The 27,733-nt window shown below is 44.4% G+C and overlaps 1 protein-coding gene across 1 annotated transcript; it reads right to left on the bottom strand.

Annotated features, from left to right (window-relative positions):
• Positions 1 to 2,895: 2,895 nt before the first annotated feature.
• On the bottom strand, positions 2,896 to 9,749 carry LOC125538434. The gene is made up of 5 exons (XM_048701689.1): positions 8,967 to 9,749; positions 6,173 to 6,867; positions 5,979 to 6,056; positions 4,045 to 4,971; positions 2,896 to 3,386 (listed from the first exon to the last, which is right to left on the bottom strand). Exons 1-5 carry the CDS (start codon positions 9,070 to 9,072, stop codon positions 3,336 to 3,338), a joined length of 1,857 nt encoding a protein of 618 aa, XP_048557646.1. The 5' UTR covers positions 9,073 to 9,749; the 3' UTR covers positions 2,896 to 3,335.
• Positions 9,750 to 27,733: the final 17,984 nt, after the last annotated feature.

The raw sequence follows: 27,733 nt of genomic DNA, 5'->3' as shown, positions 1-27,733 counted from the left end.
GCCGAGGATGGACTTGCAATTAGGACAAAAATGAAGGTTCAGGCTTGGTTGCTTATGGAGAGTGGGCTATTAATTTGGACCCAAAAAAGGCATGCCCAGCCTCCGATAAAATGCCACTTCTGCAACCCCTCGCACCCAACAACCCCAGTTGCAAACACGTTGAGGGTGTACAATTGTAGTGGTGGGCAACACTTGCAGTTGCATGTGTAGTGGCAAACATGCAACTTCCCATCCTCGACGAATGTCCACTTCTGCAACCACGCGCACCCAACAAACCCCGGTTGCAGTGCGTTGAGTCACGTGCGGTTGCAGTCGGTTGCAACACTTAAAACTGCATGTCTAGTGATGGACATGAAACTGATTGACACCCCTCTTCCCATTTATAGTCATGTGTGTGTTCATGCAACTACAGTCCGGTTACAACTGCAACTTGAGTGATGGGCATGCATCAGGCTAACATCCATTCTCTTAGTTGTAGTCGTATTGTGGACCAGGCAGTCGCATATCTGGAGAAATGGACATATAACTAAAATAGGAAGACATAATAACATTTTCCCTGAAGGAGTACATAATGTTTGTATTATTATTTTTCTCATTTGGTGCAACTAAAAAGGCAAAAAGAAATGTTACTCCCTTCGATGCAAATTAATTGACACAACACTAGTACAAAACTTCGTCAATTAATTTAGATCAAATGGAGTACTTGTAGTAAGCGGCAGAGCTACGTGCACTGCTGCAGGTGCCGTGCCCTGCCCCACGGACGACCGGTGCACCGGTAGCACCAATTGCCTTGGTGCACCAGCACCAGATACATCCCCATCTTCGTCTAGCTCCGCCACTGCTTGTAGTGTGTTGCAAATTGTATGGACACGAGCCAGAAGCCACAGACCATGTAAACTTACTAATTTCGGGCAGCCATACACATACATGGAAAAATCCCACAATCCAAAACAAATATATAAAAGGGGGGTAAAACGAACGACGCACACCCTAGGCCGCGAAACGAACGAGCCAACGCGGCAAGACAACAACGCACGGTACACTAATAAGAAAATAAAAGCACGAATCTTAAGGGCTTAGATTCAACGGTGGTAAACTTGGACGTGAGTGAGCTGATTCTCATCTAGAGCAAATCCGTATCCTAAATTTGTTGCAATCAGTACGCTTGGATGCACTGTCTTGCCTCAGACTCCGGCTATGATTGTGTGCTCTGACAGCTTATTCCTTTTATTTTCTTTGACTTCTTTTTTTCTTTGAGGGAGTGCGCTCCGACAGCCTCAATACACTAGAAAATAGAGATCGTCTCTCCACGGACAATGTTTTGCTGAACACGATTGCTAATCCAACCTCCCGCAAAAAAAAAAAAAAATCCAACTGCCTTCTGCTGTTTAAACATGTCCATGGATGGTGTGATATAGCTTGTCGTGCAAATTTCGGCTGGCGACTGTCGTCCGCATAGCAGTGCTCTTTCTTTCAAAATATATGTTGCTAACGTTGTTTATTTTCTCTAAATAAAAGTTGGGCTGTGCTACGCATCGGCTGGTGGATTAGTTAAAAACATTCGTCGCCTGGCTGGCCGCTGGATGGACACTGCTGGTCGTCCAATTAATGTACCACCCATGTTCCCCGCCTCCCTTCTGCAACAAGTGCGGTGTTGCAGAAACAAGGGCCGTGCTATGCGTCCGTCGGTTGAAGTTCGGGAAGGTTCGACCACCTCCCACGCCGTTAGATCTCATCACGTGAGCGTCACAAATTGCAACAAGCTAGTTGTTACGCTCATCCCTCTGCAACAACGACTTTATTGCAAACCACTCTGAAGAGTTATCGTGTGACTTCACGAATGGCAACAAGTTGATTGTTGCTGAAACAAAAACTTTGTGTGGAGACGTGATGTAACTTTTGCAACAATGATATTGTTGCAGAAATTTTACAACTGTGGTGATGTTGCAAAAAAAATTGTCTCCACTTTTATGCAACAAAGGTAATGTTGCAAAAAAAATTTGCCTTCACGTACATGCACCGTAGGTGATGTTGCGGGAGCAAGTTTTGCAACATTACTGATGTTGCGGAATTTATTTGCAATGAATAGGGTGTCGCGGGAGCAAGTTTTGCAACATTACTGATGTTGCGGAATTTATTTGCAATGAATAGGGTGTCGCGGGAGCAAGTTTTGCAACATTACTGATGTTGCGGAATTTATTTACAATGAATAGGATTGGCCCAGTTAGTAGGGACTATGCACGTGCACCAAGTCTTCATGCAAGTCACGCACCCTCACAATCCAATGGACCAATGGGTTGCGATCTGACTGGCCGTGCGAGCGACGGATGCAGCAAAAAAGATCGGCCAGTTGATTAGAAGCTTTTTCCATAAAAGCTGCTTATCTAGATTAGTTTTTTTAGTGTAGTGGTTGGCCAAGAAGGCTTCTTTTTTGGAAATCAAACACTAGGATTCCATCCATGCCTCACACCGGCTCAGCAAGACCCCTGTTCCTCATGGCACTTAAGCACATCATCTGGGAGTGCTTCAGCCCCGAAAGCAGCCAAAGAGCACTCAACTTATTACATGCCTTTTTCTAAAAATTGTACCCCACCATTGTTTCCCAGTAAAAATAATAATTAAAGCCAAGCCAACAAACAGTAACATGCCACGAGTTGAGCAATCTGATAATTTATCAAACCTTGAAATAACCAATCTGTTTTCTATACTTTGAAAGTGTAGGACGGGGGCCTAAATTAAATACCTCATGATCAAACAAGATTACCAAATTGACCACCGTCTGTATGACTAAAATGAGATATCTGGACCCAATAAAATCCTGGGCAGACCTTTTTGATCCCATTAAGACACGGTGCGCAACTGAACGCCACCAATCAAAGCAAAGACAGGAAGCCATATTTGAGTAAAACATTAAAATAAATTAAGCAAAATTTGAGACCATGGTAGCCACAGGGGCGTCCTTTTCACGTAAAGACCCAAGTATCCTTTTTTCTTTTCTTTTCTGAAACAAGGATAAGCCACAAAAAGTATAAAAAAAGAAGACAACCTATTCTTTCTGAGCACCGCAGGTGCACAACTATGTGCATCCAACACCGTACATGCCTGTTTCATTCGGCATTCCTTCCGGGAAAATGAAGAAAACCCTCAAACCTCTTTTCAGCACGGAAAAACATCAATCACAGAGCTGAAGTTAACGGGAAAATATCTCGACTTGCTAAGCTAATCACCCCATGAGAGTTGAGGTAGTTACCCAAACTCATCATGGTACAGCTTGATCTCCAAAGGTTCCAAGCATGGTTGACAACCCCAGTAATTTTGGTTGATGTGTCATGTCATTAGCCCCTGCATTCCTCAAGCTTCTGCTGCAGCCTCACGTTGTGCCTTAACTAAAAAGTAGTGGGAGATGTGTTAAAAAGCAGTAAATGATAGGCACAGATGGTAGAAACAAGTGTGTGTGCATTCCTGATGTGCATTACCAGAAACTTAAATGATAAAAAAGTGTATGCACTATCACGTAAATGGTAAAAAAAACTCAAAACATCTACCAAATCCTGAATCTCACAATTTATAGTAAAACAAAAATACTAGGATTTCATTTCCACTTCAACTGACAAATGGTTTTGTTTATTGCTAAACCCCATAATTATTCGGCATGCCTCATCAGAAGTTCATTGATAATGACACCCAATACTTGCATGGCAAACCACGACAATTATGCATTTTGCTGACACTGCAAGTCACATTAAATGGGTTAAGGAATTACTAAAATCGAAATGAAAGTATTTGGAGCTGCTTTTGGCAAAACTGAAAGAGCGGGGACAACAAAACTATGAGTACTTGATGGAGACTTATGAAATTTATTATAAAAAATAAACAAGTGAATTGTGTATTAAAAAGGAAAATAGTGTTGATGACCCAAAAAGTTACGAGTACTTCATTGAGAGTTATGAAATTTATTAATTAAAAAACTAAACATGGGAATTGATTATTGAAAGCCAAATAATGTTGATAAACTAGTAGAGTAAGAAACATAACAGAACTTACACAATCAGCGATCTCTTCCTGTTTCAGTGGAGGAACTACTTCGTCTTGTTTCCAGCCAAGAGATTTAAGGAAAGCCATTTCTTCTGGACTTGGTTCGTCTTCGGTAGGATACGATTCCTCTTGCCCTGCTACAATGGGCTCAGACAACAAAAGGGCTTCGTCATATCTAGAGTCTGACCTCGCTGAAACATCAGTTGTATCTGTGGGTATAATGGACAGACTAGCTTTAGCTTCATCTTCAGCATCAACAGGATCTGATGAAGAGTTGGCGTCCTTGTTGTCAGCCACAATCTCATGCAACCCCTCATAAAAAGCATCATGAGGCTCTGAAGGTGGCTTGATTTCCTCATTGTCGGAGAGGTGTCGCTGAGATCCATCACAAGAATTTGCATCCTCACATGAACTACTTCCAGTTTCAATACACTTGATTCCACTGTTGAACAAGGACAAATCAACAGAGGGGTTCTTCTGCTCATCAACCAAGCTAGATGAGGACTCGATACGAGCGCTTGAACCATTTAAAGATTTGCTCCGCAGTAACTCAAAGAATTTATGCTTTGATTTTGCAATTGATGTCCTCTCACCAGATAAACCTTGTTGTACATGCAAAGGGGGGCCGTTTACGACACCTTTAAGCTTATGGTTGACATTAGACCTTTCCAGTGGTTCCACTGAAGAAGATTGACCTAGAACAGGGCTCACAGGATTGCTGGAGCAGTCTTTGGCAGTATTTGCAGCACCATTCTGCTCGCGGGTCAGGACTTGAAAGCTTCCTGATTGAGATGGCTTTACAGGCTCAGATTTGACTGGAGTACGAACAGAGCTGTTAGAAGGCTGTGTTGACAGTTGTGGCGCAGTCTTCACAGGACCATTAGAATCCCCGGCTCTTGCACCTCTAATTTTTAACTTATCCGACAAACTTGATATCTGCACAGCATTCTGAATGAATCAGTGCAAACCAAAATGCTGTTTCTTTAGTATAACACATCACTCCATAAACAAGTGAAACAGAAATACAGCTTTAGGAAGCACATGCAAGTTCGAAAATGTCTGCATCCTAGTAAGGATTGGAATTACAATTTTATGTAAAAATAAACTGCAATGTCCCACAAAATGCAGACATGTTCACATGTCTAAACAAACTATGTTCCATTTTATCGATTGCATGCTTAATGACCCAATGCTGATCAAGTAATATACGACAGTGAAGTGTACTCAGACAAATAGGAAAAAACGCAAGAATCACACTACCAGTGAAAGTTTTGTCAGAACGAAACTCCATCTATGTAAGAGATATTTCATGTGCTTTAAGTTTTTTATTTGTCCATTGTATAGTTAGTAAAGCACTAACTTAGATCAATACAATCCATAATCCTGTGCTATAAAATAAAGTTTCTAACCTAACAGTGATTGGTGGACCTACATGTGTCATAAATTTGTTCAGGTCCAAACTGCAGAGTTAAATAACAGATGTAGGAAAATATTGAGGATGATAGTTTATTAAAACAGAAAAATGCATACTTCACAATATTCGACAAAGTATCTTCAAACTACCAACCAACACAATACGCTTACTTAGAACACAAGATGCATTGCATTTACATAAATTGTTATGGTAGAAAGACACCAGTCCTTAACAATGCTCGGATAATTGCCAAAATCTGCTTAATGGATACTTGCAGTTTGCAAAGAACATGAAACAACTGAACCAATCTATGGCCATATCTTCAACTAATTTGAGTGCAATCACTAATAACATACATAATTTAGTATCATTGCAGGAGCAGATTCCTCCCGTAGGAACAAATGATGTGGATGATCCACTAATGACAGTCATATTCAAATAAAGTCACTGGTAATAACACAACCATGGTAATAACACAAGCAGCAAACAACAAAACAAGAAATATTCATATTGCGACAAAGGCACATACAGATGTTTTGTTTGATGAAGGCGTCAGAGGTCGTAGCCTCATAGTTCTTTCTTCAATCTTTTGAGCATCAACAGATAGCTGGGTAAAAAAGTTGCACATAAGACACTATTTAGATCAAGTGACTAGAACGAAATATGATTACAGACCAAAGAAAGAAAAAACACGGATATCATATTCATTATAGATTGCACTACCTGGGGTGTGGTGGAAACTTTTAATGGTGCTTGCATTACTGTTTCAGCCATGCTTAATGCCGTTCCGCAGCTCGACACTTCAGGCTGCCTACCGGAACCAGCATGTGATAAACCAGAAGAAACATAGTTATTGCTTGGCTCACTAAGTCCAGGAACTTCTGCTAGCACCGAGTTCCAGCCATCAGGTGCAGTAACCAATGGTATGCTCTGAAGCGGGGTGCTAATTCCAGGAGATGGAACTCTACCAATATCTTGCTTCCCATCGTTATCCTCAGAACTAAGGTGTGGAAATTCTCGCTCAAAGGAGATACCAGCAGCATCCTTTCTAGATAGATTACCATTTTCCAAACTTACTCCAGCTGTCCGAGTCGATGTGTCCAGCTTTGGACGAACACGACTGAGCCTATCTCTTTCAGGTCTGCAAGAGCTAAAGGACCCAAAGCCATCACGCAAAGGGCCATCTGGAAGACCCAACCTACTCTCCCAATCATGGAAATCAGAGTCCTTTTCACACACCCTGTCTCTGTTGCTTCTTCCAAAACTGGCATAGCCTCTTGACTTCACTGTGCCATCCCGATCATGCCGTCTGGACACACTTGGGCCAGAACCCCTACGTGAAGAGGACTGTTGGGAGCTCCGTTCACGATCACGAACTGTTGATCGGTTTCTTGATGAAGCACCCCTGTCTTGATCACCTAAAGCATCAAACAACAACTTCTTAGCAAAATGCTGTGAATTTGCAAGCACAAAAGAATAGTCAATTCAAAGTGGTCCATATATGATCAGTTAAACCATGAAACAGCACACCAAACCACAAAGATAGTGCCAACAACAATGATTGGTAACTGAACAATTGAACATCAATCCTTACTAAGTGCAAAGTACAAGAACAAAATAAATCAAAAGTATTAATGTAACAGTATTAAATAAAAAGATGCAGTGACAATGTAATATACATTGTACAGTATGATCAGTATCTCATTGTCGCAAATAACACACAGGTCACAAAAGGCAAAAAATATGATCTTGACAGTCTTACTAGCACATCAACAGAAGAAAACAATAATAAAATACTGTCTTCAACAAACTTCTTGTAACTAGAAGAGTATGCAGCGCAGGAAGCCTCTGCGCCTGGAATCCGCAATTCCATTTGCACGGATGAAGCTTAGGATCTTGTATCCTTTGTGTCCCTGTAGGACGAGTCTAGTGCATGCAGTAACTCCCGGCACCTATCCTGCCTCTGAGTGGATCCCGATCTACAACCCCAGACTGAGCCGCCAGGCCAAAGTGAATAATGTGAAATAGTGTCATGGAACTCTTGGTGACATTTTTTTAAATTTCAGCACTTGTGTAAGTGCAGTGAGGTTGCCAAGAAATGCTGAAGTGAAAAATAAGTTTAGCTAATTATGTATATACATTTCAAATAATTTAGTTTAATTCGTCCAACATTAGCTTCATTTATACTTCCTCCGTCCCAAAATAAGTAACTCAACTTTGGACTAACTTTAGTACAAAATTAGTACGAAGTTGAGTCACTTATTTTGGGACGGAGGGAGTATATGCTAGTCTGCAAATCAAAGCAGGTTATGGTAAGAAAGACCGGACTGCATTTGCTTCTTACCCGCACATATTGCTACTAGCCTAATATGGCTCTAGTGCTACCAGTACACTGCATTGAACAACTAGCTTAGGAAGATCAGCGACCACGCCTGTCCGCTGTATCAAGAAAAGAATATTATATATTGCTAAAAATGTGTTGCCTACCACCCTACCCCTTTCAAAACTAGTGGTATCACTGTGTATATATTTGTGTACACAAAAAAGGGAATTACATTCTACTATCTATTGCCAAGTACTCCCTCCATTGCCAAGTACTCCCTCCGTAAAGAAATATAAGAGCGTTTGGATCACTAAAGTAGTGACCTAAACGCTCTTATAAATCTTTACAGAGGGAGTATATACAAAGATTCACAAAAATGCAAGCCATGAGAATAGTCTCAGTATATCAACTACGTGTCATACCTCTCCAAGAATTTATTAATATGTGCTTCTGGCTAATCCTGCTGTATTCCCTAGCAAAACTGGCGCTACGAGGACTGCTGCATTATAGCAACATGGCTAACAAACATAAAACTGTAAATTTTCCCATCCAATAAAGTCTCTGAGGTAACTCACATTAAATCATGTATTCATGTCCGAGTAAAATAATATCTAATTTAACAGAAGTTACTGCAGTTAAAACGGCACAGACTGATAATCATTAGTTTAACAAGCACCGACACGATGCTGATGTGAGCAATGTATCCGAAGTCAGATTCCTCAATGATTACCGCAGGTGCACAATTACTCAGTTATAGTTCGACATATTATACTGGCTCCATGATCCATGCAACATATAAATAAAGCGCTTCACAGTACAAGTATTGCCCTTAAATCAAACTAAGACGAATATTGGTGATAGGAACACTGAAGAATGATCATTGTCATAAGGAAAATGGTGAGTTTGCAGGCAGCAACTGCACACCAGAACTGCACTAACTTCACCATGCATAAATAAATAAATCTAAGCACTGATTAAAGCCGGTGTAGAGTCATCCAATGCCACTAGAAACGTATCCGGTGCGACTCCTATAATAACAACTACAGCTGGTGTGAAGTTATCCAATGCCACTAGAAACGTCTCCGGTGCGACTATAATAACAATTGATCTTGCATACATACATTCTATAAACAGCAGTAACCACTAGACAGAATATGCACCAAAATAGCAAATTGACAAGGAAAGGCATCTCACCTGCACGGGGTGAAGTTCCTGGTCGGAGACATGTGGCGGACGCCGTCGGTGTAGCAACCCCGCGCACCAGCCATTCTGGCTTCAACGAGGGCTCACCTCGGTCCATGCCAGCTGGCACCACTCACCATCTACACTTCCCAGCAGCAGGATCCAGTCCGGCACAACAATGAAACAACCACCAATGTCCTCCACTCCTCGCCAATCACTGAAGGCGGTTACAGCACACGATTCAACGGTGCATCCGCACCCAGCCTCAACTCGGGGCGGAGCAGAGACCACCAAACCCTAGCCCCCGCACCAAACCCTAACTCTCTCGCAGTACAATCTATCTCAGACACACATGCTCAAAAAATAATAAAAATGACTGCTCAGGGGGGCAAAAATCGCTCCCGTCCTCTCGTAGCTATCGGTATCACGCCGCCGCGACACAATTGATCGACCAGGAAGCGGCCGCCCGGGACAGGGCGCCTCGGCGGGCCACCAGCGAGTCAGCGACGACTCTGTGTACGGCGCGCTAGATTTCTCGATGGGCCTCGTCGGAAATCTGCGGAAGGCGGCGGCGCTGGAGGGTTGGAAAATTTCGAGGGGATTCGTCGGGATTCGCGGGATTGGGGAAGCTCTTGGGAGGGGATTTGGAGCGCCGATTTTCCGAGAGGATTTATCTTTCTCGGAATTTTTTGTGGGTTCCGTGGGCGTGGGGAGTGTGTGGGTTTGTGTGGTGTGCTTGTTCGTCTGGGCAGGAGGGAGAGAAACCCTATGCAAAATGTGACTTTCACCGCCCTCCTCGCACCTTCCCTGTCCCGGATGACGGTTGATTTCCTATCTGGCTTCCTCGCCGTCTTTTTCCTTTTCTTTTACACACAGAATGGCCTGGTTACATAACATGTTTCACCGCTATCTCTTTTTTTTATATAAAACTTTCGATCTATTCATCAACTATCATGATAGTACAAAAAAACACCAGAAGTAAAAATTACATCCAAGTCCGTAAACCACCTAGCGACGACTACAAGCACCGAAGCGAGCCGAAGGCGCGCCGCTGTCATCACCCCTCCCTCATAGGAGCCGGGTAAACATTGTTGTAGTAGATAGCCGGGAAGTCATCGTGCTAAGGTCCCTAAGACCAGCGCATCAGAACAACAACCGTCGCCCGATGAAGAGAAGCGTAGATCAGAAGAATCTAAAGTGCAGACATACGGACGTAGACGAACAAACACCGGATCCCACGATATCCGCCGAAGTGAAAGTGCGTTATATCGACTAGAGGGGGGTGAATAGGCGATTTTTATGAAAGTCTTCAGAACATGGAAGTTTTGAAGACAAACGATAAAAATTAAACCTATTACCATGCAGCGGAAGGTAGACTACACTAGGCAAACCATAGTCAAGTATTCAATGAAGTGAAAGCATAAAGACTAATAGGAGCTAGGTAGTAAGGATCGGGTAGGAAGATATTGTGAAGTCAAACAGAACACGCAGTCACTTAGTGAAGACAAATGATAGAGCAAACATACAATGACTTCACAAGGAGTAACAGTAAGTAACGTGAATTGAAGATGAAACCAGTGACTCGTTGAAGACAAAGATTTGTTGAACCAATCCAGTTGCTGTGACAACTGTACGTCTGGTTGGAGCGGCTAGGTATTTAAACCTTAGGACACACAGTCCCGGACACCCAGTCCTGAACACGCAGCTCAGGACACCCAGTCCTCACCGTATTCTCCTTGAGCTAAGGTCACATAGACCTCGCCCAATCACTCTGATAAGTCTTCAAGGTAGACTCCCAAACCTTCACAGACTTCGTTCACTGGCAATCCACAATGTCTCTTGGAAGCTCAGAACGCAACGCCTAACTGGCTGGAGGATGCACAGTCCTCAAGTGTAATAAGTCTTCAGATCACACAGACAAGAAGACTTAAGTGATGCCCAATTCTCTCTGGCTCTGGTGGTTAGGGCTTTTATCCTCGCAAGGAATTCTCTCTCAAAGGCTTCGAGGTGGGTTGCTCTCAAACGACAAAAGCCATACTCTCAATCTGAGCAGCCAACCGTTTGTGGTTGTAGGGGGTGGGCTATTTATAGCCACTTGGCAACCCGACCTGATTTGTCCGAAATGACCCTGGGTCACTAAGGAACTAACACGTGTTCCAATGGTCAGATTTCAAACTCACACGGCAACTTTACTTGGGCTACAAGCAAAGCTGACTTGTCCGACTCTGGACAAGATTCGCTCTCATAGTCTTCACTCGAAGACATAGGTTTTTGGTTTAGGCATCACTTCAGTCATTCTGACTGGTTCTCTTGGACCCCACTTATCAGTACGGTGGTTCCTATGACTCAACACAAAAGAAAAAGACCTACGAAAGATCTAAGTCTTCGAGCTCCATAGGCTTCATATCGTGTCTTCTCTTGTCATAGTCTTCAATGTGAATATCTTCATATACCACCTTTGACTTCAATGTTTTCATACATTTTTAGGGGTCATCTCTGGTAGTAAAACCGAATCATGAGGGACTTCTACCTGTGTTATCCTGCAATTTTCACAAACACATTAGTCTCTCAACTAGGTTTGTCGTCAATACTCCAAAACCAACTAGGGGTGGCACTAGATGCACTTACAATCTCCCTCTTTTTGGTGATTGATGACAAACTAGTTGAAATTTTCAACGGGGAATATAATCTGTGAAATTGTAAAGGATAGAGAATTGTCTTCATAAGTTGCAAGGGCTCCCCCTGAAGATGTGCATATAAGTTAATTTGCTTTTGAAATGCAAATGTACATGGCAGGTGGTATTTGTGGAGATCCACTTCAACTTATGATGACAATCCACTATGCATGTGAAAGTATATGAAGATAATGACATGCATAATGGAAAATGGACGTCTGCAGAATGAGCTAAGTGCGGAATTTATCGTCGCACATGCGGAATTTATCTTCGCAAAACAAGGTGGCAAATAAGTAGCAGACGACCATCTGGTTTAAGTGTTACAATTCATAAGAACCAAATGTAGCAAAAACAAGAGTTGTAAGCATGAAGCAAAATATAAAGCACCCGCCCATATGGACCCGCTTGAAGACTATCAATCTCATATGCTTCTCCCCCTTTTGTCAGTAATGACCAAAAAGGTTTGAAGACATAGAGTCTCTACTCGTTCCCATGAGGAGTAGGTGAAGTAGCAGGGTTGTTGGTGTTGTTTGGCGGTGCATAAGAGCTTGGAGGTGCTGAAGGAGGTGGCGGTGAAGTAGCATCGTCTTCTTCCTCAATAATTCTGGCAGTGACTGTGGCAGCAGAGGAAGAGAACTCAGAGTCTTCAAGGGATGGAGTTCCTAGCAGCACAGCCCTTCGAGGAGGTGTGGAGTCAAACTTGAATCTCTCAGAGAAGCCATCCTCTTGAAGATCAGCTTCAGAACACATCATCGTGAGCCCTTTCCATGTGCGGCGACAGGTTTCATGGGCAACGAAAGCATTCTTAGTGGCAAGATTTCGAGTGTGATTAACATCCACCCAGAGGCTTTTCATCTGACGCTTCATCCAGTCATGATGCCTATCCTGTTTTTGATGTAGAGCCACAAGAAGCTCTCGGTCGTTGAGAACACAAGTGCGCTTCTTGGGTCTTGGAGCAGTGGCACTGTCAGTGGCTTCAGTGGAAGCAGGGTGTGGTGCACGTGTAGTGCCAGCCAAAGGATACACCCGAGAAACTGCTTTAACGCCTTCAACGTTCTGTGTAAAACTCTGATGTTCTGCATTCTGAAGACTTAGAGGTTGCTTGGCAGGCTCAGAATATATGGCTTCAATAGACATGTCCACGTCAGGCAAGAAGATTCGATGGTTGCGGGCTGAGGGCTGATAAGAGATGGCGGAGTGTAGCTTGATCAGCCGCATGACCCAAGGGGCGTAGAACTTCAAACCAAACAGATCAATGCCTGATGCAGCAAGTTGGCGTATGAAGAAGTCCTGTGCATTGAAGCATTTGCCATGAAGTATATAGAAGACCAAAGTCTTCATTGCACCCTGAAGCTTGGCATTCGGAGAGTGCCCTTTGATAGGCCAGAGAGTTCGCCTGATGCTGTGATAGATGGTTCTGGGCAGGTACTCAAGATCTTCAACGAAGAATTCTGTGGGATACGCAGCATGTCGGGGCAATGGCTTCATCATGCTGAGCATTTGACTCATATCAGGTTCTGGCCGCTGAAAGATGCTCTCAATAGCTTCAGCATGCAGCTGACAGCCTTGCTCGAAGAGATCGCCAGGAGTGGGCAAGCCAGTGAGCTCAACGATGTCAAATGCATTGGCTTCGTGATGAACGTTGCCAGTCATCCACTTCAGGACCCAAGTCTTCGGCTCTCTGCTGTACCCTTTGATGTGAAGTGTGTCATAGAATTGTAGCAGCAGCTCTTCATTTCAATGCTCTTCATTAGTAACAAACTGCAGCAGACCCACTTGCTTGAAGCAATCCAACGCTTCTTCTAGACAGGGCAGACCAGCTATAGCTTCAACGTCAAGGCGCTTGTGTGGGAAGATGCGACCTTGGTTGTAAAGAATGCAAGAGTAATAGCTTCGCTGAGGATAGCTCCAGAACCGATCAGATGATATCCTTTCCCTTGAGTAGGGGTTCCTGGAGCTATTGAAGAACGTGTTGTCTGCCCTGAAGCCATTGATGTTGAAGGAGCCAGGTGCTGATGCAGGACCTGGAAACCTTGGCAGTCTTGGGATTGGCTTCTGGACCTGAGGCCTGTGCTCAACATGATAGTTGAATTGGGGACCGGCAGCAGACTCAGGAACAGAAGTGGCGGGATCAGTGGCTTCGCTGTCTTCTGAAGCTTTTGCTGGGGAGGGCTCCACATTAGTTTCGTTGTTGGTTGTGGCAGCCTCAAGATTTTCATCTTCCACTTGACTAGCTGGAGGGTCGGTCACAGGCACGTTCTCCTGGAGAACTGCTTTTTGGTGGAGCAGGGGAGTGGGATCTTGTGGTACTTCTTCTTCTGCGGCTGATGCAGCCGAAATGTCTTCAGCAGAGACTTGAGGCCTTGGACCTTTGCGAAGCCTGCGGAACGCAGATGACGCCTGTGGAGTTGGAGTGGGCTGGGCCTCATAGTCTTCTTCCTCTTGTGGGCGATCCGCCCATGAAGCATCATGTGCAATTGGCGTCAGTGGACGACCAATGCTGATGAGTTCGCTGTTTTCTAACTAAGGAAGGACTGCATCATCTTCTACATTGTCATGATGACCAATGTCTTCAGCAGCGATGGGATCAGCTGCTGGAATGTCTTCAGCTTCAGGAGCCTCTGTGGAAGCAGGCTCATGAACTGTCAGTTGACGTTCTGCGTCAGGATGAACCATAGAAATGGGTTCAACTATCAAGGGCTCTGTGGGAGCAGCCCGAGCTTTCTTGGTCTTTCTTTTTTTCTTGGTGGGGGCAGTAGGAGAGTTGAAAGTGCGTTATATCGACTAGAGGGGGGGTGAATAGGCGATTTTTATGAAAATCTTCAAAACGTAAGAGTTATGAAGACAAACAGCGAAGATTATGCCTTTTACTATGCAGCGGAAGTTAGGTTACACTAGGCCAGCCATGGTCATGTATTCAATAGAGTGAAAGCACAATGACAAACAACTGCAGTGTAATAAGGATCAGGTAGGAAGAAGTTATGAAGCCAAACAGTTCATACATTCACGTTGTGAAGACAAAAGATAAAGCAAGCATGCAATGGCTTCACAATGTGTAACAGTAAGAAAAGGAAAGGAAGTGAAGATGAAACCAGTGACTCATTGAAGACAATGATATGTTGGACCAGTTCCAGTTGCTGTGACAACTGTATGTCTGGTTGGAGCGGTTAGGTATTTAAACCTTAGGACACACAGTCCCGGACACCCAGTCCTGAACACACAGTCCAGGACACCAAGTCCTCACCGTATTCTCCTTGAGCTAAGGTCACTTAGTCCTCGCCCAATCACTCTGGTAAGTCTTCAAGGTAGACTCCCAAACCTTCACAGACTTCGTTCACTGGCAATCCACAATGACTCTTGGATGCTCTGAACGCGACGCCTAACCGACTGGAGAATTCACAGTCCTCAAGTGTAATAAGTCTTCAGATCACACAGACAAGAAGACTTAAGTGATGCCCAATTTACTCTGGCTCTGGGTGGTTAGGCCTTTTCTCCTCACTAGGAATTTTTTTTCAAAGGCTTCGAGGTGGGTTGCTCTCAAACGACAAAAGCCGTGCACTGAAATGTGAGCAGCCAACCGTTTGTGGTTGTGGGGGTGGGCTATTTATAGCCACTTGGCAACCCGACTTGATTTGTCCGAAATGACCCTGGGTCACTAAGGAACTGACACGTGTCTCAACGGTCAGATTTCAAACTCTCATGGCAACTTCGCTTGGGCTACAAGCAAAGCTGACCTGTCCGGCTCTGGACAGGATTCGCTCTCATTGTCTTCGCTCGAAGACATAGGTTTTTGATTTAGGCATCACTTCAGTCATTCTGACTGGTTCTCCTGCACCCCACTTAACAGTACGGTGGTTCCTATGACTCAACACAAAAGAAAAAAGAACTACGAAAGATCTAAGTCTTCGAGCTCCATAGGCTTCATAACGTGTCTTCTTTTGTCATAGTCTTCAATGTGAATATCTTCATATACCACCTTTGTCTACAATGTCTTCATACATTTTTAGGGGTCATCTCTGATAGTAAAACCGAATCAATGAGGGACTTCTACCTGTGTTATCCTGCAATTCTCACAAACACATTAGTCCCTCAACTAGGTTTGTCGTCAATACTCCAAAACCAACTAGGGGTGGCACTAGATGCACTTACAATCTTCCCCTTTTTGGTGATTGATGACAAACTAGTTGAAGTTTTCAACGGGGAATATAATCTGTGAAATTGTAAAGGATAAGGAATTGTCTTCATAAGTTGCAAGGGCTCCCCCTGAAGATGTGCATATAAGTTAATTTGCTTTTGGAATGCAAATGCACATGGCAGGTTGTACTTGTGGAGATCCACTTCAGCTTATGATGACAATCCACTATGCATGTGAAAGTATATGAAGATAATGACATGCATAATGGAAAATGGACGTCTGCAGAATGAGATAAGTGCGGAATTTATCGTCGCACATGCGGAATTTATCTTCGCAAACAGAGTGGCAAACAAGTAGCAGACGACCATCGAGTTTTAGTGTTTACAACTCAAAGAACCAAATGAAGCAAAAACAAGAGTTGTAAACACGAAGCAAAATATAACAAAACATAAGGCACCCGCCCATATTGACCCGCTTGAAGACTATAAACATCATACGCTTCTCCCCCTTTTATCAGTAATGACCAAAAAGGTTTGAAGACATAGAGTTTGTTACGCGTTCCCAGGCGCAGCAGGGTCGGTGGAGTTGTTTGGCGGTGCAGAGCTGGGATGTGCTGAAGCAAGTGGTGATGTAGCATCGTCATCTTCATCAATGATTCTTGCAGTAACTGTGGCAACAGATGAAGAGAACTCAGAGTCTTCTAGTGATGGTGTGTTGCGCATCATAGCCCTTCTAGGAGGTGTGGTGTCAAACTTGAAACGCTCTGTGAAGCCATCCTCTTCAAGTTCAGCTTCAGTACATATCATTGAGAGCCCTTTCCATGTACGACGGCAGGTTTCGTGTGTAACGAAGGCATTCTTGGTGGCAAGGTTTCGAAGACGATTGACATCCACCAAGAGGCTCTTCATCTGACGTTTTAGCCAGTCGTGATGCCTATCTTGCTTTTGGTGAAGGGCCATAAGAAGCTCTCGGTCAGTGAGGACACGAGCACGCTTCTTGGGTCTTGGAGCATTTGTGCTGTCTGTGGCTTCAGTAGATGCTGGTGCACGTGTAGTGCCAGCCAACGGATATACCCTGGATATGGCTTCAACACCTTCAACATGCTGCGTGAAGCTCTGGTGTTCTGCATTCTGAAGACTTATCGGTTGCTTGGCAGGCTCAGGGTATATTGCTTCAGCAGAGGTATCCACATCTGGTAAGAAGATCCGATGGTTTCGGGCAGAGGGCTGATACGAGATCGCAGAGTGCAGTTTGATTAGCCTCATCACCCAAGGAGCATAGAACTTCAAACCAAATAATTCCGAGCCTGACGCTGCAAGTTAGCGTATGAAGAGATCATGTGTGTTGAAGCATTTGCCATGCAGGATATAGAATATGAGAGTCTTCATTGCATCCTCGATCTTGGCATGTGGTGAGTGTCCCTTAATGGGCCAGAGAGTCCGTCGGATGATGTGATATATGGTCCTGGGCAGGTACTCTAGGTCTTCAACAAAGAACTCAGTTGGATAGGGTGCATCCTGAGGCAATGACTTCATCATTGAGAGCATCTGACTCATATTTGGTTCAGGCCTCTGGAATATGCTCTCAATAGCTTCAGTATGTAGTTGACAACCTTCCTCGAAGAATTCGCCAAAAGTGGGCAGGCCGGTGAGCTCAATGATATCAAATGCATTGGCTTCATGATGGACATTGCCGGTCATCCACTCCAGGACCCAAGTCTTCGGATCTCTGTTGTATCCTTTTATATGGAGAGTGGCATAGAACTGAAGCAGAAGCTCTTCATTCCAGTGCTCTTCATCAGTCACAAAACGGCAGCAGACCCACTTGCTTGAAGCAGTCCAAAGCTTCCTCAAGACATGGCAGACCAGCAATGGCTTCAACCTCAAGGCGCTTGTGAGGAAAGATGCGACCTTGGTTGTATAAGATGCATGAATAATAGCTGCGCTGAGAATAGCTCCAGAACCTGTCTGATACAATCCTTTCCCTTGAATAGGGGTTCTTGGAGCTATTGAAAAATGTATTGTCTGCCTTGAAGCTGTTAATATCAAAGGAGCCAGGTGCTGATGCAGGACCTGGAAACCTTGGAAGCCTTGGGACTGGCTTCTAGACATGAGGCATGTGCTCAATATGATAATCAAACTGTGGACCTGCAGCAGACTCAGAAACAGAAGTGTCTGGCTCGGTAGCTTCGCTGTCCGCTGAAGCATTTGGTGGGGCGGGCTCCACATTGGCTTCAGTATTTGTGGTGGCAGCTGCAACATTTTCTTTCTCCGCTTGTGTAGTTGGAGGGACAACCTCAGGCACGTTCTCATGAAAAACTGCATCTTGATGGAGCGGGAAAGTGGGTTCTGGTGGTGCTTCTTCATTGTCTTCGGCTGATGCAGCCGGAATTTCTGCAGTATGGACTTGAGGCCGGGGACCTTTGCGAAGCCTACGGAACGCAGACGATGCTTGTGGGGTCGGAGTGGGCTGGACCTCAAAGTCTTCTTCCTCCTGAGGGCGATCCGCCCATGACTCATCTTGTGCCATTGGCGTCAGAGGACGACCAATACTGATGAGTTCGCTTGTTTCAAGCTGAGGAAGGGCTGCATCATCTTGTACATTGTCCTGATGATCAATGTCTTCAGCAGCTATTGGGTCGGCTGCTGGTATGTCTTCAGCTTCAGGGGCCTCTGTGGGAGCAGGCTCATGAACTGTCAGTCGTCTCTCTGCATTGGGGTGAATGACAGAGAGGGGTTCAACCATCAAGGGCTCTGAGGGAGCAGCCCGAGATTTCTTGATCTTGCGTTTCTTTTTGCTGGGGGCAGTAGGAGAGGCTTCAGAGCTTTTCCTTTTCCAGGCTTCAGCCTCTGCATTCCGTGTCTTCTTAAGCTCTGAAGCGGTTGACCGACTCTTTGGCTTCGAGCCAGTCGTGGCGGTTGGGAAGACAATCGGAATAGCTTCTTGCCTTGGGGCCTCTGGTTCATTCACAGCAGGCTGCTTCTTCTTCTTCGCGGCCATCTTGGGGTCGATGCCTGGACGCCCAAGTGCCTTGCGCTTTTCAGCTTCGTTGTAGGCTTGTACACATCTTTCTGCCAAAGACTTCATCCGCTCACGTGAGCCCTGAGCTTCAGCGCGCTTCTTTAGAAAATTTTCTTTTAGCTCATGCAGCATGGTTTTGAAACTCTTCACTTCCTGCACGCTGAGCCTGGCCATATGCTTCTTGAACTGAGCCTTTTCATGATCAATTTTCTGCTTCAGCTCAACAATGCGCTGAGCAATGGCCAGTTCTGACGCAATTGCGCCTTGGAAGGCGACGCTGAGGCCAACGGGCAGCTGCAGATCTTCGAAGCTTATGTCCGGTGAGGCAAACCATTCATCGATGAAGTTGTGGATAATGGCAACATCAAAGAGAGGTAGGTTGTTGAAGATTTCTGCTTCTTCCTTGCTTTTGATGAGCTGTTCAAGAGCGTCATCTCCAAGATCTTCATCGCTTGATAGATCAATGGCTTCGCTGCGCAGAATGGCAGCAGCAGTGAGCTCTTTGCCTGTTTGTCGTTGGGGCTCCTTTTCCTTCTGGGGCTTGGAGACGCGGGACACGTCTTCAGACTGCACACTGACTTCAGGAGGTGCAGTTTTCAATGGCTTCACCTTTGAGATTTTTGAGGCAGGGGCCGGCTTTGATGCTTTTGCTTTCTTCGTCTACTTTGGCTTCGGCACAGCAGGAGCTTCATCAGACTCAGAATCAGCTGGAGGGTCATTTACGGCAGTCCCTTGGACTAAGATGTGAGTGATCAGGCCCTCAAGATTGGCAAACGGACTGATGATATTGGGTTCGGCGTCGCGTGTGCCATCTGCCCTTGGTGCGGAGGGACCAGGGTTGAAGTCTAACCCAAATTTCTTCTTATTCAGCTTCGCTGATTGTTGGGCAAACTGAAAGTTGCGCTTGAAGAGATTGTCGTCACGACACCAGAGGAGTGAAGACGGATGTGCATCATCAGGCTGTGGTCCTCGGACCATGCATGGGTAGGAGCCTTGAGCAATGGCTTCATCTCTGGTCTTGGGTACGAGATTCTTGTATAAGATGTCCCCCCATGGCTTCTTGATGGCATTCTTTTCAGCATACTCCTGAGTGACGAAGCGGTATTTGAACCACTGTTCTGCCCAATAGCGTCGAATCCATTGGATTTGGGTCTTGCGCTGCCCATAACTTTCTTCTGGATCTGTTTTGTACATTTTTGCCAAGTCTTCAGGCAGATCTTTGGAAGTTCCCTCACGTCTCTGTCTGCCCCCCTTCCTTGCTGCTGCTTCTGAAGCCATAAACTTTAACTTGAAAGGCTTCAAAGTTTTCAAATGCTTCAAAGGCTTTCCTTTTCTGGACCAACAAGAACTGGCTTTAGGAGAGTTTATGTGATGCTGTAGGAATTCTACAAATGAATGCAGACTATGAGAACCGAAGGATTCTCCCATGGACATGTACCTGTGACAGCATTAAGGTGCGAGGGAAGGGGAAGAGGTCATATGCATTCTCAGAAGGTTTTGAAGATTAATCAGTTTAGAAGACATTGACATCATCGTGCGAAGACATTCACTCATAGATAAGCAGTTGGTTCCAGATTTGTACGAACCCTCAGATCAGTACAAGTGAGGAATCTAACTACTTTATGAAGCACAAGTGAATATACTAGGCATGTTATGAGATGCAGCGAGAGATCTTACTAGTGTGAAGAGAAACTTCTTATGGTAGAAAGTGACAGAACCATGAGATCAAAGGGGTGTAAAAAGAAGTTTTATTTACCACACTGGAACTGCTAGACGGAAGGGAGTTGATGCCGAGCAGTTCAGTCCTCCGTGCCCTAACTTGGTGACGGAAAACACCTACGGCGACGGCGGAGAGGACGATGTCCGCGGTCGGCGTGAGGACGACGTTGGAGAGGTTGCGGCAGCGAAGCGCTTCGTCTCCGGCGTCGTCGAGTGCTAGCGGTGGTGCTAGGGTTCTTGCGAGGTGGAAGAAGGAGATAATGACTGTGGTAAGTGTGAATTTATAGGCTCAGGGGCGGCACTGTGCTATTACATAGGTGCCCCTGGCGGTTCGCATTTGAGGAACGCGTGGCCAGTTAGCGGAAGTTTGGGGTTTGTTCCACGTCCCACACACGCCTAAATTGTCGGGCGGTCGTTCCTGCTTCTCCGGATTTTATGTGGAGGAATGAGCATTAAAAACGGACTTTTATGGTTGTCTCTATATCTTCAGCTGACAAGGACACAGTGAAGACATTTGACAGTTTCAATAGAATGCATATGACTTGGAGAGATAGAATTTGAGATAGAAAGCATAGAGAGATTAGGATCTGATCACATTCACTTAGTTCAAAAGATTCAACCAAGAAGACATAGCTATAAGTGAATGCTGTAGAGGACAGAACACTAGTATGTATATATCTATATAATCAATGTAGTGAAGATAATCATGAAGACATGTTGAGTTCGAAGCCAAACCAAATGTGAAGATATTGCAAGGTAACGCCATGAGTGAAACACTTCAAAATGGAATGTTTGGTGGTGGCGTTACCCACCGTATAGGAAGTATTAGACCTAGACATGACGCACAATTATCGTGGCGCTCCGAAGTCAAATTCCACATTAATGTATTCAAATTTAGAAGGTATGTCTTCATTGATTGAAGATATACTTTACTTTGTGTGTTGCACATCTAAGTCATCAATATGCATAAGTGTTAGGATGTGTGCCTGATCACAGGACATTTGAGGATTCCAGGATATTTAGCTCACACTGTAACTTGCAAAACCTCTTCTCATCCAAGGGCTTGGTGAAAATATTTGCCAATTGCTCTTCAGTGTTGACGTGTATGATATCAATGTCTTCCTTCACAACATGATCTTTGAGAAAGTGATGACGAATTTCAATGTGCTTTGTCTTCGAGTGCTGAACTGGGTTGTTGGCAATCTTGATGGCGCTTTCGTTGTCGCAGTAAAGTGGCACTTGCTTCAGATGAATGCCATAGTCCTTGAGTGTTTGCTTCATTCACAGAAGCTGAGCGCAGCAAGATCCAGCAGCAATGTATTCAGATTCAGCAGTGGAGAGAGATACACAGTTCTGCTTCTTTGAAGACCAACATACAAGTGATCGTCCCAGAAAGTGACATGTGCCTGATGTAGACTTGCGATCAACCTTGTCACCAGCATAATCAGCATCCGAAAATTCAACCAAATCAAACTCTGAGCCCTTTGGATACCACAATCCTAGAGTTGGGGTGTGAGCCAAATATCGAAGAATTCGCTTCACAGCTAAGTGATGCGACTCCTTTGGTGCCGCTTGAAATCGAGCACACATGCAAACACTAAGCATAATATCTGGCCTAGATGCACATAAATAAAGCAAAGACCCAATAATGGAGCGGTATACCTTTTGATCGAACTCTTTACCATTGTCATCAAGACCTAGATGATGTTTGGCTGGCATTGGTGTTGTGAAGCCTTTGCAGTCTTGCATACCGAACTTCTTCAGGCAATCTTTGAGATACTTCTCTTGAGATATGAAGATGCCATTGCGTTGTTGTCGTATTTGAAGACCAAGGAAGAACTTCAGCTCCCCCATCATGGACATCTTATATTGCTCTTGCATCATATATCCAAACTCTTCACTGTACTTCTGATTGGTGCAGCCGAAGATAATGTCATCCACATATATTTGGCACACAAACAGTTCGCCATCATATGTCTTCGTGAAAAGAGTGGGATCCATGGAACCAGGTATGAAGCCTTTGCTCTTCAAGAAGTACTTGAGTGTGTCATACCAGGCCCTAGGGGCTTGTTTGAGGCCATACAGTGCCTTGTTGAGCTTGTATACCATGTCAGGATGTTTTGGATTTTCAAAGCCAGGCGGTTGTGCAACATACACTTCTTCTTCAATCTTGCCATTGAGAAAGGCACTTTTCACATCCATTTGATATAGAAGTATGTTATGATGATTTGCATAGGCCAGTAGTATGCGTATGGCTTCAAGCCTAGCCACAGGAGCAAATGTTTCATCGAAGTCAATGCCCTCCACTTGAGTATATCCTTGAGCAACGAGACGAGCTTTGTTTCTGACAACTTGACCATGCTCATCTTGTTTGTTGCGGTATATCCATTTAGTGCCTATAATGTTGTGCTTCCGTGGATCAGGACGCTTAACCAGTTCCCATACATTATTCAGCTCAAACTGTTGAAGCTCTTCTTGCATAGCTTGAATCCATTCAGATTCCATGAAGGCTTCTTCAACTTTCTTGGGTTCTGATATTGATACGAATGCGAAGTGCCCACAGAAATTTGCTAGCTGAGTTTCCCTTGAACGAGTGAGTGGACCAGGTGCATTGATGCTGTCAATTATTCTGTCAATCTGCACTTCATTTGGAACACGAGGATGTACAGGGCGAAGACTTTGCTCTTGCTGATCTATGTTGTCGTTGGGAGGAATGTCTTCAGGCTGAGCATTGTCTTCATGTTGATCAGGTGCTGAGATGATAAGTTCTTCTTCAGGATGAGCTTCAGAAGGTATAATCTCTCCAGTTCCCATAAGCTTGATTGATTCACTAGCTGGAACTTCATCTAGCACATTTGGCAGTTGCTCTCTTTGTGAACCATTTGTCTCATCGAACCGCACATCCACTGTTTCAACCACTTTGTAATAGAAGAGATTGAAGACTCTGTAGGAGTGTGAATCCTTTCCATATCCAAGCATAAAGCCCTCATGTGCTTTTGGTGCAAACTTTGAGGTGTGGTGTGGGTCTTTGATCCAGCACCTTGCTCCAAATACTCTGAAGTAACTGACATTTGGCTTCTTGCCAGTTAGGAGTTCATAAGATGTCTTGTTCAGAAGCTTGTGAAGATAAACACGATTGATTGTATGGCATGTAGTGTCAATGGCTTCTGTTCAGAATTTTCTTGGAGTCTTGTATTCATCTAGCATTGTTCTGGCCATCTCAATGAGTGTTCTGTTCTTGCGTTCGACGACGCCATTCTGTTGTGGCATGTACAGAGCTGAGAATTCATGTGTGATGCCCAAGGTATCAAGATATGTATCAAGGCCAGTGTTCTTGAATTCAGTGCCATTGTCACTTCTGATGTGCTTTATCCTGGCGCCAAAATTGTTCATAGCTCGATTGGCGAAGCGTCTGAAGACATCCTGCACTTCAGTCTTGTAAAGGATTATGTGCACCCAAGTATATCTAGAGTATTCATCAACAATGACGAAGCCATAGAGGCAAGCAGAAGTAGTAAAAGTTGAGTAGTGAGTGGGACCGAAAAGATCCATGTGGAGCAGTTCGAAGGGTTGTGTAGTAGTCATGATTGTCTTCGAAGGATGTTTTGCCCTAGTCATCTTCCCTACTTCACAGGCACCGCATAAGTGATCTTTCTTGAACTTGACGCCCTCGATGCCTATGACATGCTTCTTCTTCGCAAGGGTGTGGAGGTTCCTCATGCCAGCATGCCAAAGCCTCCTATGCCAAAGCCAGCATTCTGAAGCTTTTGCAAGAAGACATACTGCAAGTTGTGGCCCTGCTGAGAAATCTACCACGTACAAGTCACCCTTTCGGTACCCTTCAAACACTAGAGACTTGTCAGATTCCATTAGTACCAGGCAACGATATTTTCCAAACATTACAATCATGTTCAAGTCGCAAAGCATTGAGACATACATTAAGTTGAAGCCAAGGGATTCAACAAGCATGACTTTATCCATGTGTTGATCCTTTGAGATTGCAACTCTACCTAGACCTAATACCTTACTTTTACCAGTGTCAGCAAATGTGATGTGGCTCTTGTCGGATGGACGTAAGGTTGAGTCCATAAGAAGGCTTCTTTTGCCAGTCATGTGATTTGTACACCCACTGTCAATAATCCATTCTGAAGACTTTGAAGTCGCTGGTGTCGTACCCTACAGTGCAGTTAGGGGGATAGGCTTCACGAAGAGAATTGTGAAGCAGAACCATTCGACGAACCAGTGGGTTATGAAAACTTAGATCCAGATTAGGACTAATAGGGAGAGTAGCATGCGATTTAGGAATGAAGTACATAATGATGCCATTCGAGCATTTTATCTTGCCCCTACAAGATTTTTAAGGTCCCCAGCAATAGCATCAGAAGATTTTGTTTTTCTGCTGGAGACCTTTCCCTACAAAAGAGAGTTAAGCTTTCTTAACCACCCACATCTTCAAGGGTGGCTTAGAAGCAATAAGTCTAAGTGCACCACCTGAGAATTTTGGCTTTGAAGCCTTAGCAAATAGTCTAGCAGGTGGACAATAATACTCATAGGAATAAGCAGAATAATTTTTGGTCATATGAACATGACGATTCGAAGAACCGCTCTCATATTCATATGGCTGAGTATGGTTTCCCTGCAAAACATTTGCGTTAGTGTGACTCAGGTGAGTCCTCTGTTTGTATGAAGCCTTTGGACCATATGAAGCCTTTGGTCTGATGTTTGTCTTCTTCAAGTGAGGTGTCATGAAGACATTCACAGGAAGATTTTCCAGACACCTTTTCGGAACCCAGATCTTCTTCATAGGCGGTCCATTCCTGCAGTTAGTACCAATGTACCTAGCAAACACTTCACCATTCTGATTCTTAAACAGTTTATAGTTTGCGTCAAAGGATTCATCAATGATAATGGGGTTAGCACAAGTGAAGCCAGATAAATTGGATGGATCTGCTGAAAGTTCCTTTGCAGCAACCCATGTGGTTTTGGGGTACTGCTCAGGTTTCCAGTAGGAGCCATCTGCATTTATTTTCCTCACGAACCCAACACCCTCTTTCCGAGGGTTTCGGTTCAGAATCTGCTTCTTGAGGACATCACATAATGTTTGATGTCCTTTAAGACTTTTGTACATCCCTGTTTCAAGCAATGTCTTCAACCTAGCATTCTCATCAGCAATAGCAGTGGTATTCTCAGCAGAGGGGTTAGTTACCACATCAACAGTTGAAGATATTGCAACAGCAGTAGCAGTGCAACATTCAGCAACAGAAGTAGCATTATCACGCTTAATGCATTTAAGACATGGTGGTTCAAATCCTTCCCGAGCTGAACTGATCTGTTCGGCGCGAAGTGACTCGTTTTCCTTTTGAAGATCTTCATGAGCCGCTCTCAATTTCTCAAGTTCTTGCTTCCTTTGAAGATAATCATAGGAAAGCTTTTCATGAGTTGTTGAGAGAGTATCAAGTCGATCTTCAAGTTCCTGATACTTAACGTGAAGATTTTTTATGTCTTCAATTAAGGATTCAGATCGAGTCATTTCGGCACCCAACAGATCATCGCTTCTGTCTAACAGTTTTTGAATATGTTCCATAGCTTTCTGTTGTTCAGTTGCAATTTTAGCAAGTGTTTTGTAGCTGGGTTTTGAATCACAGTCAGAGTCATCGTCACTAGACGTTTGATAGCGAGTAGTGCGTGTGTTTACCTTGGCACCGCGTGCCATGAAGCAGTAGGTGGGAGTGGAGTCGTTCTTGTCATTTGCGTCGGTGTCGGTGATGCAGTCATTGTCTTCAGTGTTGAAGATGGACTTGGCGACGTATGCTGTAGCCAGACTCGCAATGCCAGAATCAGACTCCTCCTCAGACTCCACCTCTGCCTCCTCAGATGCGGACTCCTCCTCTGAATCCATCTCCTTGCCAACAAACGCACGTGCCTTGCCAGATGATCTCTTCTTGTGTGATGAAGACTTTGAAGAAGACTTGGAAGAAGACTTTGAGTATTTCTTCTTCTTCTTGTCGTCAGAATCATATTCCTTGCTCTTCTTCTTCCTTCTGTTCTCATTGTCCCACTGTGGACACTCAGAGATGAAGTGTCCAGTTTTCTTGCACTTGTGACATGTTTTCTTCTTGTAGTCATGAGCAGAAGCTTCATCATTCCTTGAGCTTGATCGTGAAGATTTTCTGAAGCCTTTCTTCTTGGTGAATTTTTGGAACTTCTTCACTAGCATTGCAAGTTCTCTTCCAATGTCTTCAGGATCATCAGAACTGCTGTCAGATTCTTCTTCAGATGAGGAAACAACTTTTGCCTTCAAGGCACGAGTTCGCCCATAGTTTGGACTGTAGATATCTCTTTTCTCAGAAAGCTGAAACTCATGTGTGTTGAGCCTCTCAAGTATGTCAGACGGATCGAGTGTCTTGAAATCAGGACGTTCTTGAATCATCAGGGCCAGGATGTCAAACGAACTATCAAGTGATCTCAGCAGCGTCTTGACGATTTCATGTTTGGTGATCTCAGTGGCGCCGAGGGCTTGAAGCTCATTTGTGATGTCAGTGAGCCGGTCAAATGTGTGCTGGACATTCTCATTGTCATTTCGCTTGAAGTGGTTGAAGAGGTTGCGAAGAACACTGATTCTTTGATCTCTCTGGGTTGAGACGCCTTCATTGACCTTGGAGAGCCAGTCCCAGACCAGCTTGGATGTCTTCAAAGCACTCACACGGCCATACTGTCCTTTTGTCAGATGACCACAGATGATATTTTTGGCAGTAGAGTCCAGTTGAGTGAACTTCTTGACATCAGCAGCAGTGACACCTTCTCCAGCCTTGGGAACGCCGTTCTCGATGACATACCATAGGTCGATGTCAATGGCTTCAAGATGCATGCGCATCTTATTCTTCCAGTAGGGATATTCAGTTCCATCGAAGACGGGGCACGCAGCGGAGACTTTGATTATCCCTGCAGTCGACATAGCTAAAACTTCAGGTGGTTAAACCGAATCACACAGAACAAGGGAGCACCTTGCTCTGATACCAATTGAAAGTGCGTTATATCGACTAGAGGGGGGGTGAATAGGCGATTTTTATAAAATTCTTCAAAACGTAAGAGTTATGAAGACAAACAGCGAAGATTATGCCTTTTACTATGCAGCGGAAGTTAGGTTACACTAGGCCAGCCATGGTCATGTATTCAATAGAGTGAAAGCACAATGACAAACAACTGCAGTGTAATAAGGATCAGGTAGG

The sequence above is a fragment of the Triticum urartu genome, chromosome 2 (genome assembly GCF_003073215.2).
Source record: "Triticum urartu cultivar G1812 chromosome 2, Tu2.1, whole genome shotgun sequence".
In the NCBI taxonomy this organism is placed as follows: Eukaryota; Viridiplantae; Streptophyta; class Magnoliopsida; order Poales; family Poaceae; genus Triticum; species Triticum urartu.
This window is presented reverse-complemented; position numbering and strand designations above follow the sequence as displayed.

Coding starts and splice junctions, on each gene's coding strand:
- LOC125538434 (XM_048701689.1), bottom strand. CDS start 9,072: ATGGACCGAGGTGAGCCCTCGTTGAAGCCAGAATGGCTGGTGCGCGGG. Junction 6,057..6,172: donor AAGTTTCCACCACACCCCAG/GTAGTGCAATCT, acceptor TTTTTTACCCAG/CTATCTGTTGATGCTCAAAA. Junction 4,972..5,978: donor CTTCATCAAACAAAACATCT/GTATGTGCCTTT, acceptor AATGCTGTGCAG/ATATCAAGTTTGTCGGATAA.